The 18,875-nt window shown below is 43.8% G+C and overlaps 1 protein-coding gene and 1 non-coding gene across 2 annotated transcripts in view; both read left to right on the top strand.

The window, feature by feature from the left end:
• Positions 1-18,875, top strand: part of TMC2 (transmembrane channel like 2) — a 94,613-nt gene that overhangs the window by 10,540 nt on the left and 65,198 nt on the right. The window contains exons 3-4 of the mRNA XM_043479128.1: positions 13,521-13,839; positions 17,653-17,805. Of these exons, the coding sequence (XP_043335063.1) occupies positions 13,521-13,839; positions 17,653-17,805 (472 nt within the window). The remainder of the gene's footprint in view (positions 1-13,520; positions 13,840-17,652; positions 17,806-18,875) is intronic.
• Positions 16,717-16,822, top strand: LOC122449007. The gene has a single exon (XR_006271828.1). It is a non-coding gene; the product is annotated as a U6 spliceosomal RNA (small nuclear RNA).

Here is an 18,875-nt window from a genome sequence, read left to right as displayed (position 1 = left end):
TTAAGAAGAGATGGCAAGAATACACAGAAGAATTATACAAAAAGGTCTTAATGACCTGAATAACCATGATGGTGTGGTTATTCACCTAGAGTCAGACATCCTGGAATGTGAAGTCAAGTGGGCCTTAGGAAGCATTGCTGTGAACAAAGCTAGTGGAAGTGATGGAATTCCAGTTGAGCTGTTTCAAATCCTAAAAGATGATGCTGTTAAAGTGTTGCACTCAATATGTCAGCAAATTCAGAAAACCCAGCAATGGCCACTGAAATGGAAAAAGTTAGTTTTCATCCCAATCCCAAATAAAGGCAGTGCTAAAGAATGTTCTAACTACCAGACAATTTTGCTCATTTCCCGTGCTAGTAAGGTTATGCTCAAAATCCTTCAAGCTAGGCTTCAGCAGTACTTGAATCAAGAACTTCCAGATGTACAGCTGAGTTTAGAAAGGGCAGAGGAATAAGAGATCAAATTGCCAAGATTTGTTGGATCATAAAGAAAGCAAGGGAATTCCAGAGAAACAGCTACTTCTGTGTCATTGATTATGCCTTTGACTGTGTGGATCACAACAAACTGTGGAAAATTCTTAAGAGATGGGAATACCAGACCATCTTACCTATCTCCTAAGAAACCTGTATGAGGATCAAGAAGCAACAGTAAGAAACTTACATGGGATGGACTGGTTCAAAATCAGGAAAAGAGTACAATAAGTCTGTATATTGTCACTCTGTTTAACTTGTATACAGAGTATATCATATGAAATGCTGGGCTGGATGAATCACAAGCTGGAATCAGGACTGCTGGAAGAAATATGAACAACCTCAGATATGCAGATGATACCACTCTAATGGCAAAAAGTGAAGAGGCACTAAAGTGCCTCTTGATGAGGGTGAAAGAGGAGAGTGAAAGAGCTGGCTTGAAATTCACCATTCAAAAAACAAAGATCATGGCATCCAGTCCCATGACTTCATGGCAAATAGAAGGGGAAAAAGTAGAAGCTGTGACATATTTTCTCTTCTTGGGCTCCAAAATCACTGCAGATGGTAAATGCAGCTATGAAATTAAAAGATGCTTGCTTCTTAGAAGGAAAGCTATGACAAACCTGGACAGTGTATTAAAAAGCAAAGATAGCACTTTGCCAACAAAAAGCTACATTTTTTTCCAGTAGTCATGTATGAGTGAGAGTAGGACCATAAAGAAGGCTGAGTGCCAAAGAATTGATGCTTTCAAATTGTGGTGCTGGAGAAGACTTTTTAGAGTCCCATGGATATCAAGGAGATCAAACTAGTCAATCTTAGAGGAAATCAACCCTGAATACTCATTGGAAGGACTGATGCTGAAGCTGAAGCTCCAGTACTTCGGTCACCTGATGTGAAGAGCTGACTCACTGGAAAAGACCCTGATGCTGGGAAAGATTGAAGGCAAAAGGAGAAGGCAGCAAGGATGAGATGGTTGGATAGCATTACCAACTCAATGGCATGAACTTGGGCAAACTCCAGGAGATAGTGAGGGACAGGGAAGCCTAGCGTGCAGCAGTCCATGGGGTCGCAAAGAGTTGGACACAACTTAGTACTTGAACAACAACAGAAATAATGCTAGCATATTTAATCAATGAACCAATGTAAATTTAGGAATAAACTAAGTAGAATAAAACTACAATATTGTATTATATTTAATGCTGAAAAATCAAAGAAGACATGCTTGTTCTTATTAAACAAGAAGTATTAAACTAATTCCTCTGGAGTAGGAAATGGCAACCCACTCCAGTATTCTTGCCTAGAAAATTCTATGGACAGAAGAATCTGGCAGGCCACAGTCCATGGAATTGCAACAAGTTGGACACAACTCAGCGGCTGAGAACGCACACACACATGCAGTAAAAGCATTTGCCAAATGCTTATCAAATTCCTAGGATTTTTTGGAATATTTAATTTATAGAAACACATTTATATCTTATGAACCAATCAAATGAGCTCCTTTATTTTATTATTATTCAGTTATTTATTTATGACTGCGCTGCATCTTCGATGCTGCTTGTACTTTCTCTAGTTGTGGTGCCTGAACTCTAAGGCTTGCAGGCTTCAGTAGTTGGGGCTTACAGGCTCTAGAGAGCAGGCTGAGTAGTGATGCACAGGCTTAGTTGCCCGGTGGCAAGTGGAATCTTCCCAGACCAGGGATCAAACTCATCTCATTTGCATTGGCAGGTGGATTCTTAACCACTGGACCACCAGGAAAGTCCCTCCTACAAATTTTGATAAGTTTTATTTTCATTTAAATTTAGTTCAAAGTATTTTAAAATTTCTCTTGGGACTTCTTTATCCCATGTGTTATTTAAAAGTGTGTTGTTCTATCTTCAATCATTTTGGTGTTTTTTAAGTTATCTTTCTCTTAGAGATTTCTAATTTAATTCCATTGTGATCTGACAGCATATTTTGAATAATTTCTATCCTTCTAAATTTGTTAACTTATGTTTTATGGGCCAGAATGTTGTCTTTCTTTGTAAATTCTTCAAGACGAGTGTGTGTTCTGCTGTTGTTGGATGAAATGTTTTATAAAAGTCAATTAGATCCACTTGACTGGTGGTGCTGTTCAGTTCAATTATGCCCTTACTGATTTTCTGCTGCTATATCTTTCAGTTACTGATAGATGTGTGTTGAAGTCTCCAGCTGTAGTAGTGGATTTGTCCATTTCTCTTTGCAGTTTCATCAGATTTTGCCTCACATATTTGGGTGCTCTGTTGTTAAGTGCATAGATATGAAAGATTGTTATGTCGTCTTGGAGAACCTACCTGTTTGTTTGGGGTATAGTCAATTAACTATAAGCAGTGTTGTCACAGTTTCAGATGAACAGCAAAGGGACTCAGCCATACATATACATATATCCATTCTCCCCCAAGCCCCCCTAATGCCCAACTTTATCCCTAGTAACTTTCCCTGCTCTGGAATCTGTTTTGTCTGAAATTAGTACAGTTATTCTAGCTTTATTTTGGTTACTGTTAGCATGATATTTTTTCTCCATTCCTTTACTTTTAGTCTATATGTGTCTTTATATTAAGTGAATTTCTTATAGACAACATACATTTGTCTTTTTTAATTCACTCTGACAATCCAAAAAAAAAAGTTCACTCTGACAATCTGTGTCTTTAATTGCTATATTTAGACCAGTGACATTTGAAATTATTAGCATTGACCATATTTGTTGCTTTTTTCTATTCATTGCCCTTGTTTTTTGTTCCTATTCTTGTCTTCCACTCTTTTTCCTGCACTTTGTGGTTTTGTCTGAGCATTTTATATTACTCCAGTTTCTTTCCTTTGTAGCATATCAATCATACTCCTTTTCACTTTTTTTTAGTGATTACAGTAGAGTTTGCAATATACAGTTAGAACAAGGTCAAGCCCACTTTCAAACAAAACTATACCTCTTCATAGGTAGTACAGGTACTTTATGACAGTGTTCCCAATTCCTCCTTCTCATCTCTCTAACATTGTTGTCACTCGTTTTGCTTACCTATTAGCTATAATCATCTAATAGATTGTGCTATTATTATTTTAAACAAACTCATCTGTTAGATTAAGAATAAGAAAAATAAAACATTTTACATGTCCTTGGTTCCTTGTTGAATGCTCTTTCTTTATGACCTATGTCATTTTCTTTCTCTCTGAAAAACTTAACATTTTTTGCAAGGTAAGTTGACTCAACTTTTGTTTGTCTGAGAAAGTCTATTTCTCCTTTATGTTTGAAGAATAATTTTGTTTAATACAAGATTAGGCTGTGGGACTTTTTTTCCTTTTATTGCTTTACAATATTTCACCTCACTTTCTTCTTGCTTGTGTGGTTTCTGAAGAGAAATCTAATGTAATTCTTATCTTTCTTCCTCTATAGGTAAAATGAGTTTTTTTCTTCCCCCCTCTGGCTTCTTTCAAGATTTTCTCTTTGTCTTTGATTCTCTGTAGTTTTAATACAATATGTTTTTATATTAAAGCATATTTGCACTTGTTGGCATTTGTGCTTCCTGTTATTCTCTGAGCTTCCTGCATATGTGGTTTGTTGGTTGTCATTGATTTTGGACATTTTTCAGCCATTATTGCTTCAAATATTTCTATTTTTTCTCTCTTTCTTCTCCTTCTGGAATCCCCATTACTCTATGTTACACATTTTGTAATTGTCTCATAGTTCTTGTGATATGCTGTTCTATGTTTTTTATCCTTTTTTCTCTTTGCTTTTCAGTTTGGCAAGTTTCTATCAACATATCTTTCACTCAACTGATTTTTTCCCTTGACTATGATCAGTCTACTACTGAACCCATAAAACATATCCTTCATCTCTGGTACGGTGTTTTTTGTTCCTATCGTTTCCTTTTGATTCTTTTCAAAAGTTTGAATCTCTCTGCTTACATTACCCATATGTTTTTGTATGCTGTCCACATTTTCCATTAGATTTTTTAGCATATTAATCATAGTTATTTTTAAAATCTTGGTCTGATAGTTCTAAAACCTCTGCCATATCTGAGTCTGGTTCTGATGTTTTCTCTGTCTCTACAAAAAAAAAATTTTTTTTTTTTTGCCTGTTAGTGTGCCTTGTAATGTTTGTTGAAATTCAACATGATGTACTGGGTAAAAGGAATTGAGGTAAACAGACCTTTAGCATGAGGTTTTATTTTTGTCTGGCTAGATGTTAGACCGTGTTCACTATTCATTGTAGTTGTAGGTGTAAGAGGACTCAAGTTCCTTTCGTGTTCTTGTTCTTGTCTCTCCAGTTGTTTTGAGTTTACTTGGGAACTACTTTTTTTTTTGGTCTGAGCCTTGCTGTTCTTTCCATTGTCATCTCCTGTCATTATACCAGAGTCCTGTTGATGTGGTGGTGAGGTACAGGGCAGGGAAAGTTCTATAATCTTGTGACTAGATTTCAGTCTTTCGTGAGCCTGTGGCTCTAGGCTGTGACCTTCACAAATGTTTCTCAGCCTTCTCCCCCTAGCCTTCAGTGAGACAAGATATCTAGAGGTCTGGAGTGGGGTATTTCCCTTCCTCCAGGTCAGTTAAACTGGTAAACTCTGGTCAGTTAGGCTCACTCTGGGAAAATAGTTTCCCTGGAGCCTACGTGTAAAGGAAAAACTCTGTTTTTTCTTTCCCACATAGGAAAATACCCAATTCTTCCCTAATGTGAGTTTCTTCCCTGTATGTCTCCTTTATCACTTACACAGAATACTTCACTTCTGACATTTCACCAGATGTGTGGATGTTTTTCCTTATAACAAACAATTCTCTATGACATTAGCTGGGTGTCCCACAATATAAGTCAATTCTGACACTACCTACCCAAAGATAGCATCAGACCCCACAGACTCATTTCCTCAAGACTACAACCCACTTCAGACACCAATCACAAGCCCAGGTGCTTCTGACCAACCAGCTATAGATCAAAGGTTCCAAAGATGAACCACCCCCCACCGTGTTCAGTTAATTTGCTAGTATAACTCACAGAACTCAGAGAAATATTTATTTACATTTACTAATTTACTAAGGGACATGATAAAGAATGGGCTTCCCTGGTGGCTCAGTTGGTAAATCTGACTGACAATGCAGGAGATGTGGGTTTGATCCCTGAGTCGGGAAGATCCCCTGGAGAAGGGAATGGCAACCCATTCCAGTATTCTTGCCTGGAGAATTCCATGGACAGAAGAGCCTAGCGAGCTACAGTCTATGAGGTTGCAAAGAATCAGACATGACTGAGCGATTAACACAACAACAACATAACAAAGAATGGGCTTTCCAGGGTACTAGTGTTATAGCCATGCTCTCCGGGAAACAAACTCACTCAGAAGGACAATGCAGATACTGGAGTGCAGTTTATTACACCGGCGGGCCCAAGGCAGAGTCTCCTCTTAGCCAAGGACCTCGACCAGCATTTGTGAAAATCTTTTATACCCCATGTGTAAGTGTCCAAACCCACCAGCCCAAATACCTTGAAACTTACATAAACAAAGGAAGGGTAAATACAACTACAATAACCCCATCATTCACGTGTTATGTGTTTAAACAGTTAATAATCAATAAGCCCGCAGTTACATTCCAACCAGTTAATAATCGATAAGCCTGTGATTACATCCCGATAGATACGGAAAAAATTTATGACCTGTCTGGAGGCAGGGGTGATTACGGTATGTTTCCTCTTAGGCAATGAGTAACCTGGATGTAATCTTCAAGATTCCCCTGCCCAGAGGGGGTCTTATCCTTCCATTGTCATTCCCACAGGCGCTAAGCACATAGTTCAGAGTCCACTGGAGAAGTGGCCGCGCACGACCAGCACGGACAGGCCTGAGATGGAGTCCAGGCCCTATGAATTCCTTCTTCACTAGTGGTAAAGAAAAAGTCAGTCGCTCAGTCATGTCCAACTCTTTGTGACCCCATGGACTGTAGCCCGCCAGTCTCCTCTACCCATGGAATTCTCCAGGCAAGAATACTGGAATGGGTTGCCATTCCCTTCTCCAGAGATCTTCCCAAGCCTGTGACTGAACCCAGGTCTCCCACACTGAAAGTGAAAGTGAAGTCGCTCTGTCATGTCTGACTCTTTGTGACCCAATGGACTGTAGCCTAGCAGGATCCTCCATCCATGGGATTTTCCAGGCAAGAGTACTGGAGTGGGTTGCCATTTCCTTCTTCAACACTACAGGCAGATTTTTTGCCATCTGAGCCACCAGGAAAGCCTGCTAAAGAATCTGCCTGCTAATTCAGGAGACACAAGAGACGCAGTTTCGATCCCTATGTCAAGAAGATCCCCTGGAGGAGGGCATGGCACCCACTCCAGTATTCTTGCCTGGAGAATCCCATGGACAGAGGAGCCTGGCAGGCTACAGTCTATAGGGTCATAAAGAATTGGACGCAGCTGAAGCGACTTAGCATGCATGCACATGATGAAGAATACAGATGAAGAGAAACAGACAGCAAGTCTGGGAGTTGGGGTGTGTCACCCTCCTCGTCTGTGGATGTGTTTACCCATCTGGAAGCCCTCCAAATCCACTGTTACTGGAATTTTATGGAGACTTCCTCACATAGACATTAGCAATTTTTACCTTCCTTTCTAGCCCCTCTCCTAGCTCTTGAGGATGGGAGTGGGGTGGGGCTGACAATTCCAAGCTTCTAATCAAGGAGTGGTTTTTCTGGTGACCAGCCCCCATCCAGCCATTCGGGAGCCCACCAGAGTCACCTCTTTAGAATAATAGATGATCCTCGTGCTTTTAGGGTTTTACAGAGATTTTAGGACCTCTGTGCCATAAAGTGGGGACAGAGACCAATACACATTTTCCACTATCTCACAATAGGCCTTTGTTAAAGAGAACAGGACACTCTGAGTTACTTTTCATATTTTAAAGTGATAACTTTCTCCTCCCCCTGCTGGAAGCACCAGGGATTTTTCTCCAGTCTCCACAGTGAGAACCTGTTAGGGCTTCCAGGAAGTAAAACTCATTTAAGTGTGCCCCCCTAGGCAAAGGAGAAAAAGAAAGATACACCCATTTGAATGCAGAGTTCCAAAGAATAGCAAGGAGAGATAAGAAAGCCTTCCTCAGTGATCAATGCAAAGAAATAGAGGAAAACAATAGAATGGGAAAGAATAGAGATCTCTTCAAGAAAATTAGGGATACCAAGGGAACATTTCATGCCAAGATGAGCTCAATAAAGGACAGAAATGGTATGGATCTAACAGAAGCAGAAGATATTAAGAAGAGGTGGCAAGAATACACAGAAGTATACAAAAAAGATCTTCATGACCCAGATAACCATGATGGTGTGATCACTCACCTAGAGCCAGACATCCTGGAATGTGAAGTCAAGTGGGCCTTAGGAAGCATCACTATAAACAAAGCTAGTGGAGGTAATGGAATTCCAGTTGACCTATTTCAAATCCTAAAAGATGATGCTGTGAAAGTGCTGCACTCAATATGCCAGCAAATTTGGAAAACTCAGCAGTGGCCACAGGACTGGAATAGGTCAGTTTTCATTCCAATCCCTAAGAAAGGCAATGCCAAAGAATGCTCAAACTACCACACAATTGCACTCATCTCACACACTAACAAAGTAAATGCTCAAAATTCTCCAAGCCAGGCTTCAACAGTACATGAACCATGAACTTCCAGATGTTCAAGCTGGCTTTAGAAAAGGCAGAGGAACCAGAGATCAAATTACCATCATCCTCTGGATCACAGAAAAAGCGATAGGATTCCAGAAAAACATCTACTTCTGTTTATTAACTATGCCAAAGCCTTTCACTGTGTGGATCAAAACAAACTGTGGAAAATTCTGAAAGAGATGGGAATACCAGACCACCTGACCTGCCTCCTGAGAAATCTGTATGCAAGTCAAGAAGCAATAGTTAGAACTGAACATGGAACAACAGACTGGTTCCACATTGGGAAAGGAGTACATCAAGACTGTATGTTGTCACCCTGCTTATTTAGCTTATATGCAGAGTACATCATGAGAAACGCTGGGCTGGATGAAGCACAAGCTGGAATCAAGATTGCCAGGAGAAATATCAATAACCTCAGATATGCAGATGACACCACCCTTATAGCAGAAAGTGAAGAGCTAAAGAGCCTCTTGATGAAAGTGAAAGAGGAAAATGAAAAAGTTGGCTTAAAACTCAAAGTTCAGAAAACTAAGATCTTGGCATCTGGCTGCATCACTTCATGGCAAATAGATGGTGAAACAGTGGAAACAGTGACAGACTTTATTTTTTGGGCTCCAAAATCACTGCAGATGGTGACTGCAGCCATGAAATTAAAAGATGCTTGCTCCTTGGAAGAAAAGTTATGACCAACCTAGATAGCATACCTAAAAAATATTTTAAAGCATATTAAAAAGAATATTAATATTTAATATTAAAAAGCAGAGACATTACTTTTCCAACAAAGGTCCATCTAGTCAAAGCTATGGTTTTTCCAGTAGTCATGTATGGATGTAAGAGTTGGACTATAAAGAAAGCTGAGCGCCGAAGAATTTATGCTTTTGAACTATGGTGTTGGAGAAGATTCTTGAGAGTCCCTTGGACAGCAAGGAGATCCTACCAGTCAATCCCAAACAAAATCAGTCCTGAATATTCATTGGAAGGACTGATGCTGAAGCTGAAATTCCAATACTTTAGCCACCTGATGCAAAGAACTAACCTATTTGAAAAGACCTTGATGCTGGGAAAGATTGACGACAGGAGGAGAAGGGGATGACCCCGGATGAGGTGGTTGGATGTCATCACCAGCTCAATGGTCGTGAATTTGAGAAAGCTCCAGGAGTTGGTGATGGACGGGAAAGCCTAGTGTGCTGCAGTCCATGGGTTCACAAAGAGTCAGACACAACTGAGCGACTGAACTGAACTGAATTGAACTGAACCTCCTCCAAAGACTGGACCCTGCAGTTTTTAACTCTCAAATTAGTCCACATTGAACCTCCATCATTTCATCAATTACAGTTTGTATTCCTACCAGCAATAGTCATGCTTTTTATCTTCTAAAGTCTGATCCTGTAGCACCTTGAGGCTTTGCTGGCCCTGGAGAGACAGCCCTCCCAGTTCAGTTCAGTTCAGTTCAGTCTCTCAGTCATATCCAACTCTTTGCGACCCCATGAATCCCAGCACTCCAGGCCTCCCTGTCCATCACCAACTCCCAGAGTTTACCCAAACTCATGTCCATCGAGTCGGTCATGCCATCCAGCCATCTCCTCCTCTGTTGTCCCCTTCTCCTCCTGCCCCCAATGCCTCCCAGCATCAGGGTCTTTTCCAATGAGTCAACTCTTAGCATGAGGTGGCCAAAGTATTGGAGTTTCAGCTCCAGCATCAGTCCTTCCAATGAACACCCAGGACTGATCTCCTTCCCAGTTTTAGCTGATTCTTAAAGACAGCAGACAAGTCATCTGCAAGCTTTCCTTTCATATGCAAACCCACCAACCCAGAGCTTATAAGCTCAATCACCTCCTTATCAAGTTCATACTCTGGACTTCTAGCCACCTACCTTATTCAACCTAGAATCTGGTACCAGAAAACCAGGGAAAGTCCCTATGTTTCAGGGCCCACTGAAATTATTCAAACTAGCCAATCCCAGCTCTTCATATGCTGGCTCACCCCTTCCTTTCCCTAGAAACCATAATAACATTTCTTCCCTACATCTTCCTCTCTGCCTTGCCATTGACTGAACCTGGTGCTGCCTCATGTAGCCCTGTGTGGCATGGCGTCTCTTGGGATCTGTAAGTACATGATGATCACTTCCATGTCTGAGTATCTTACCATATCTAATTAAAATAAGCCCTGAATGCTCTTCCTTTGGTCTTCCATGGTGGCTCAGTGGTAAAGAATCCACCTGCAATGCAGGAGACAAGGTTTCGGTCCCTGGGTTGGAAAGATTTCCTGGTAAAGGAAATGGCAACCCACTCCAGTATTCTTGCCTGAGAAATCACATGGACAGAGGAGCCTAGCAGGCTACAGTCCATGGGGTCACAAAAGAGTCGAATGTGACTTAGCAATGGGACAACAACAACTCTTCCTTTAAGCACTACAAGTACTGGCTCCCGTGAAGGGCTTCTGCTCAAGATAAGCTATGATTCTCTGCCTCTCTCTCCAGTTTCTGGACAGTAGCTTGCCCTACAAACCCAGTTCTCTGATGGATCTACTTAGAATTCTTTTCCAGTTCATTCAGTTTTTTTTTTTTTTCATATTGTTAGGATGGAGCTCTTTACACACTGGAGTGAAACCCAGAAGCCCAATCATTTAATTTTCTTACCTATTTTCTCTATCTTCTCAGCCAAGGCAGAACAATTCTTTTTCCACTATCCTTTGTGGTTATAGTTTCTTCAAATATCTTTATCAATAAACTCCCTCCATTGGGGTTTGAATACCGAATGGGACCTTTATAAAAGCATGAACTGACCATATCATCTCTGCTTAAAATATTTCTATGTCTTTCCCACCCCATCACTACCTAACCCTACCCTATACCCACTCACTGCACACACACACACACCAACACACACAAACTCTGTTTTCAGGTCCTAGTTTAGAAGTTTCTTCCTCCAGAATATCTTCCTCAGGTCTGGTAAAACTCACCACTGTACTTCTTGAGTCCTACCAATATCCTTGCTTGAGATCCAAGAAGAGAATTTTTGGTAGTTTACCTTTGAAACTCAACATAAATTCTGCTTGCTAAATCCAGCATGTTCCAGCTTATGTCACACTTGTAGACATTTTTTCAGTTGAATTTACCTACCACACTTTGAGATAGGTGTCTATAAATAAGTCAGGTCCCCTGGAAGAGATAGGGATTCTTGTGCCCGTGATTTATTGAGGGCAGTTCTCAGGATATAAGCAGTAAGGGAAGCAGGACAGATCCAGGGAAGAAGCTGAGCAAAGATGTGTGTTCAGCTGGAGTCTAGCATCTGCCCGATCCCATGGGGAGCCCTGGAACATGAACGAACCACCAGCCTTGCTCTGCCTGGAGGCCAGAGGACTGGACGTTTATATCCCATATCAGTTAGCAATTGTCTGTCAGCTGACTTGAGGAGAGGGGACAGATGTAAACTCCCAGGCATTTCCCAGCAGGATGGTTTCCATCAACCTCAGGCTCCCTTGGGAGGGTAGAAGCTACGAACCATCAGGGCCAAGATGCAGAGCAGCTAAGGAACAATGCAGTGGCCAGATAATGGAGATCTGGTTAGACCACCAACAGCATACCCACGAGGAAACTAACTCAGAATAGGCAACCTTCCCAGAGTTACCCAGGTAATAACCAGCAGAACAAGGCTTCAGACTCAGATATCCAGACTCTAAATTCCCAGTTCAGTCTGCCCAAATCCACTAGTGACCAGTTTTGGTTGCTGTTTCACAGGGTGGCTTGCTTCTCAGAATGTAAAGTTCAGGGATCAGGGGACCATGAGGAAAACTCTCTGTGGCTGCTACATTACATGCACAGCCTTGAGAGGCTGGAAATGAAGTGGGACAGAGGCAAGAATTTGAGAACTTGGGACTCCTTGTCCTGGACTCCATCACTGATGAGACTGCCGCTGGGGATGTTGGATGACAAAACTCCACTCTGTTCTGTTTTGCCCAAAGTTGGGGCTCTCACAGCTCTGTTGGGAAAATCAGCCTGGTCATAATCAGGCAGAAAAGCCTGGGTGGGGAGCCACTGTGAACAGTGAGAAACTGTGCGCTGCAGCCAATCGGGTTCCAGGTGCCCACCTAGAGCCCCAAAGTGGCAAGGCAGGCTGAGGGGGCAGTAAGGGGGAGGCCTTTGTTGTGTACCTCCCATGAGTCAGATCCTTTATTCCTATTTAAATTAACCCAACCACGTAGGGAAATAGCAGCTACTAGAGCCATTTTACAGATGAGAAAACTGAGGTGCAGAAAAGCTAAGTAGTTTATCTGTGGTCACAGAGATAAGTAAAAGATAGAACTGATCTTTTCATGCAGACTGGCCTAGCTCCAAACCTGTGTTCTTTTTACAAGTAAGAAGATCTTATTTCTGGATAAGAGTATCAGAGTAATGATGTCTGTTCTCAGATGTCAGTCCCAGTGTCACGTTCATTAACAAGCTGTTGGAGTGGTAACATCCCCATGTTAGAGATGAGCTGAGACCCAGAGAGGTTAAGTGACTGGCTCAAAGACATCCTGCTAGTAAGTGATGGAGAGGCTGCTTATTAATACTAGAACCTCATTACAATTTTTCCTGTGTTTAATGTTGTAAATGCCCAGATAGGATAGTTGTGCTTAAACAATGGGTTGGGCAAGCTGTTGCAGAAAGATCACACTGTAGAGCAGATTCTGTTTAGCCAGGCCTTTTGCCAGTGTTATCAAGTAGTGGTTTAAAATAACAGCATCAAGGTTGGGGCAGTGCTGAGGAACAGGACAGTCTCCGACTCCTGTCCTGCCTCTCGTGTCAGGCAGGACACATAAGGAGACAGCCCCTGGAGAATGCAGCCAGCGGGCCAGTGGTCCAGCCTTACCAAACAGAGGCCCACGCTTGGCCTTGGCCCTGGGCATCAGGAGAGGACTCAGCTGTGACCCCCATGGACTGCACCCCAAGCAGAGGAAGGCCTGGGTCTCTAGCTGAGGTTTAGGTAAGAGTGTGGGAGTGCCTGCCCGTCATGGGGGGAGACCTTAGCTCTCACTCCAGACCAGAGACTCTATCTGAAAGAGTGGACCTTTGGAACCAGTAAGCTCCAAGAAGCATCTTTTTTTATTTTTACTTTTTTGCATCTTTAAAAAAAAAAAAAAAAAACACCATATTTATTTATTTATTTTGGCTGTACCAGTTCTTAGTTGTGGGCATGAAAGATCTTTTAGTTGCCATGCTAACTCTTAGTTGTGACAAGTGAGATCTAGTTCCCTGACCAAGGATCCAACTGGGCTCCCTGGTTGGGAGCGAGGAATCTTAGCCACTGGACCACAGAGAAATTCAAAGGGAGACTCTTGAATATCTGATTTCTCACGGCTGGGGGCACTTTCCTGGGGAGGAGGCCCGTGAGGCCAGAACTACTTTTTCTCTGCCCTTGCAGGTGACAGGTCCAGGAGGACCCCCTCGATGAAGCGGACTCGTCCAGCCGAGAAGGCGCCAGGCAGGCGCAGAGCCCAGCCAGGCCAGAAGGAGCGGGCCGGGGGCAGCCCGGGGTCCGGGTCTCCTCGGAGGAAGCCGGCAGAGCGCAGGGGACGCCGGGAGCTGCTGGGGGACCGCGAGCGGGGCTCCGCAGAGAAGACCTGCGGAGGGAGGAGGAAGAAGGATGGGAGGGCTTCCCTCAGGGAGCAGAGAGCTCCTTCAAAGAAGGAAAAGGAGGCCCGGAGGAAGGAAGAGATGTGGAAGCAGCCGAAGAAACACAGGTGTGTTGTGACCCGACTTCAGGCGCGTTTCAATTCGCCCTCTCGCTCCTGCCAGCCCTGCTCCCTCCCTTGATAAGGGTCGGTGCCGTCATCCTCCCTACCCCCTCCCACGAATTGCTCTCTCCAGCCTCCCTCTGCCTCTACCTTCCTCCCTGCCCAGCTCGCCGCTGGGGCCAACCGGGATGAGGATCACACTCATCCCAGGTGGAGTGGCCCTGCGCACTTTTGTCCCAAACCCCTCCATTAGGGCAGGTGCAAGCGGAGGCTGTGAATGGGGAGGTGACACGGCGGCATGGTGGGACAAGATCCCAAATCTCCTGGATTTCAGCTCTAGTGGTGACTCACTACAGCTCATGAAGAGGAGCTGAGAGAAATTTAAAATTAATTATTAAAAATTAAAAATTCTAAATTTCTAGTTAAAACTGGAAGTTAAAAATTAAAATTGAATTTAGGAGTCATAAGAGGACTTAAGCATGCCATTTCCCAACCTGACCTGCATCCTCTTCTGTGAAATATGGTTTTGATCTAGAAGAACTTCAAGAGTCCCACTAGCTCTGAAATTCCAGGATTGGGGGGTTTATTTGCTGTATTTCCTTTGTTCCATTAGCATTGACACACGGCGAATTAGTTGATAGAGTCAGTGTATGGAATCAACAAGATGGGGTTTTAGTTTCTTTTTTTTGTTACCAATTTTGATGAATCATCTCCCTCTCTTCGCCTCCCTTTTCACTTTACTTTGCATCACTTCTCAGGATGGATTAAGAATCCCCATTGATAATGGGTGAAGAGGCTTTGGAAACAGAGATACTAGGATTATGGCAAAGAGTTGATACTCCTTCCACCCATTTCTAATAAACCTTATTTGCCCTTACCCTCACTCAGGTGTCCCACTGTACATCTCCAACTTTACAGAGGGGAAATTAAGGCCCTCAAAAGGGGCCACTGATTTCTTCCATCACCCCTGCCAGCCATCCCTGGCTCCCTTGGGGCTTTTGTCTACTGTCTGGTTGTCTCTAGCCCTGAGCTAATGGGATAAAGGTTGCATGGTGCCCCTAGCAACGTAGAGAGAACTTGAATACATCATTGGCAGGTCCCAGTGTCCTGAACTTTAGAAGGAGGCTGTCCCATCCTGTCTGGAGGGCAGATGCAAAGTAAGCGATAAGGACTCAATTGTGCCATTTTCAGCTTCATGCGTAGCAGGGCATAGAGATGAAAAATATCCAACCTTCTTCCCCAGAGGCTGACAGTCTGACATGGGAAATAAGACAGGGGCATCAGCTATCATAGCACAAGTGTTAGTTGCTCGTTTGTGTCCGACCCTTTGAGACCCCACGGACTATAACCTGCCAGGCTCCTCTGTCCATGGACTTCTCCAGGCAAGAATACTGGAGTGGGCAGTCATTCCCTTCTCCAGGGGATCTTCCAGATCCAGCGTTCAAACCTGGGTCTTCTGCATATTTCAGGCAGATTCTTTACCGTCTGAGCCATCATCATAGCACAAAACAGAAAGCAATATGTATACCAGAAAGGATTTGATGAAGGGTATACTTCTGGGAGGCTGGGGTTCCTCCACGGAGAAGGTGAGCATTTCAGTAAGACTTTGAAGACCAGGTGGAATTTGAACAGTGACTGAATGTCGCATCTCCGCCACCACCCAAACTGAGGGAACACCTTATACAGAGACTCAAGGGCAGATGTCCTGGGATGTGCGTGAGGCATGGCAGAAAGTCCCTGTGCTCTAGGCTTCCCAGCATTCAAGAGCTAGGGTCCCTCCTCTCCACCTCATTCCTATGACCTCTCGCTCCTCAGGAGTTGATCAGAAGCTAAACTCACAGAGCCTGCTGCAAACTGGTCTCTAAAGCCCATGGTAACCCAAGTCCACATCCTGATACTTCCAGTTATGAAGCTTGCTAAGCAGGCTGCCCAGGAGGACCCTTCTCCAGCCCCTCCCTTACCCCCTGTCAGTTGCTGCCAACTCAGCTGAGAGTCACTGTTTTTATGAGTGAAGGAGGCTGTGAGCCACACAGACAAGAACTTGGATTTTGTGGCAGCTGAGTGCACAGTCTTGTCTGTGAGATGGTGAAGGTCATCACACCCTCCACCTGGAAGGGTTCTGCAGCTGTGCTGTCCCATACAGTTGTCACTAGCCACATGTTGGGCATTTGAAATGTGGCTGCTATGACTGAGGAACTGAACTTTTAATTCAATTTAACTTTAATCTGGTGTTAATACTGCTGAGTTAAAACAAGAATTAGCCTTGCCCAATGAAGAAAGCTGAGTGCCGAAGAATTGATGCTTTTGAACTGTGGTGTTGGAGAAGACTGTTGAAAGTCCCTTGGACTGCAAAAAGATTCAACCCGTCCATCCTAAAGGAGATCAGTCCTGGGTGTTCATTGGAAGGACTGATGTTGAAGCTGAAACTCCAATACTTTGGCCACCTCATGCGAAGAGTTGACTCATTGGAAAAGACCCTAATGCTGGGAAGGATTGGGGACAGGAGGAGAAGGGGACAACAGAGGATGAGATGGCTGGATGGCATCACCAACTCGATGAACTTGGGTTTGGGTAGACACCGGGAGTTGGTGATGGACAGGGAGGCCTGACATACTGCGATTCATGAGGTCGCAAGGAGTCGGATACGACTGAGCGACTGAACTGAACTGAATGGCTCAGCAGGTAAAGAATCCTCCTGAGATGCAGGCGATGCAGGTTCAATTCTGGCTCGGGAAGATCCCCTGGAGGAGGAAATTGCAACCTACTCCTGTATTCTTGCCTGAAAAATCACATGGACAGAAGAGCCTAGTGGGCTACAGTCCAAAGAGTTGCAAAGAGTTGGACACACTGAACACACACACACACAACAAGAATTAGTAAATTGTGCTCGCTTCGGCAGCACACATAGTAAAATTGGAACGATACAGAGAAGATTAGCTTGGCCCCTGCGCAAGGATGACATGCAAATTGTGACGCATTCCATATTTTTTAAAGTAATTAGCCTCCAACTAATAAAAATAATTGGGAAAAAAATAAAGTAAATATTTAGACCACACACAAAAAAAGAATTAGTAAATTTACCTAGACAAACAGATGTAGTTTTGAGGTTGATTTAATTTTGAAACCAAAGCATTTCTTCCCCCCAAAAAAAGACAGTTTTGTCAGTGCAGATGTGAACATCAAAGGAAAATAATATTCTATTACTTGATTCATTTATAAGGAAAGTTTTAAGTAGGTCTAAAACAATTTAGATATGTGACTCTACTCTTTCAACTAAATTTTATGAAATCTGAATACAGATTAAATATGTTCAATGAAAATTTCATGTCTGAATCGACACTCAGTGAGTACAAGATGAACACTGGCTTTTGAAGACAGTACAAAAAGGATGTAAATTGTCTTATTAATCATTTTTTCACTGATTATATGTTGAAATTATAAAATTTTAATATATTGGGTTAAATGAAGTGTATTATTAAAATTTTAATAGTATATTCATGTTATTTTATAATATAGCTACTAGAAAATTTAAAATTATAATACATTTCCATTGGGCAACGCTATGCAAGTGAGGATGTCTGTGTGGGTAGATTCAGAGGCATGGAGTTCGGGAAGGCAGCCCTCAAGGCACTCTGGGCTGCAGAAAGAGTAGTGGCCTCCTCTGCCGGGTGGGTGAAGTCACAGAGTGTTCTGAGCAGGGCAGGCCTGTGCAAGGTGGCAGCTGGGAACATCTCTGGTGGGCTCCTTGCATCCCACAGAATCCCCGAGGACCCTGCCCTCCTTCCCACCCTCCTCCACTCCACCCTGCCTCTGCTCCAGGTCATCCTCCGTGGCCTCCAGTACCTCCAGTGGGGAGTCTCTGTCTGAGGAGGAACTGGCCCGGATCTTGGAGCAGGTGGAAGATAAGAAGAAGCTAATTGCCAGCATGCGGAGCAAGCCTTGGCCCATGGCGAGGAAGCTGGCGGAGCTCAGGTGGGTGGAGACAGCTGGCCAGGGCACTCCCAGTTGAGAAGGCTCACCTCCTCTGATGGGCTTGGGAATCCCTTCCTCCTCTCCACCCAAAAGAGCTCAACAAGAATGGGGGTTCACCCTTCCACCCTGCTTCGGTCCCCCTGTCCCCAGCACACGACTGGCCACCAGCCCTGGTGTTGGTTAGCACCGAGCCAGGCCTAGTAGGAGACAAGGAGGATCATGGCCCTTGGGCTACACCCTGCCTCCGCTGCCTCGTTACCCCTTTGTCTCACACCCCACCCCATCTGGTGGCTTCTGCACTTCCCTCACAACCAAACAGACATGCCCTCTTTGTATGTGTGTGTGTGTTAATTGCTCAGTCGTATCCAACTCTTTGAGACCCCATGGACTGTAGCCCACCAGGCTCCTCTGTCCATGGAATTCTCCAGGCAAGAATACTGGAGCGGGTTGCCATTCCCTCCTCCAGGGGATCTTCCTGACCCAGGTATCGAACCTGGGTCTCCCTCACTGCAGGCAGATTGTTTACCATCTGAGTCACCAGGGAAGCCCATGCCTTCTGTGGTGGTGGTGGTGGTGGGGTGGAGGGCAGTTATGATTCCCCCCCTTAACAAGTTCCTACCTCTCTTGTGTTCTGTAAGCTCCAGGATCTCTCCTCTTGTCACACACTCACCCTTGCAGTGTGGAGTGCAGGGGGATGGGCTGTCTTAGCTTCACTTGTATCCCGGAGGCCTAACACGGGGCCAAGCTTGCAGTGACACTCCATAAATATTGCCTGGCCTTGTGCCCATGCCCCTGAATCCTATTTTCAGCTCAGCTGCTTCCCTGGTTTCCATAGGACCGGCCAGCTCATCACTCATTTTATGGCTCTTGAGTCTCTGCTGCAGTTTTGAAAGAAGAGCAGGATGTTTTTACTAGAAAACTATAATCTGATTTTACCATCTTCCCCCAAGTCCTGCCTCGATCTTTCTGCCATAAGATTGGGTGGCTCCCTCCTTCCCTCTGTATAAAGCTATTTCCCTCAGCTTTTCTCACACCTGAGTTTCCTCATTGCTCAAATGCCTCACCCTTTA

This window comes from Cervus canadensis, chromosome 10, assembly GCF_019320065.1.
Source record: "Cervus canadensis isolate Bull #8, Minnesota chromosome 10, ASM1932006v1, whole genome shotgun sequence".
NCBI lineage: Eukaryota > Metazoa > Chordata > Mammalia > Artiodactyla > Cervidae > Cervus > Cervus canadensis.
Note: the sequence above shows the minus strand (reverse complement) of the source record. Positions and strands in the feature narration are given on the sequence as shown.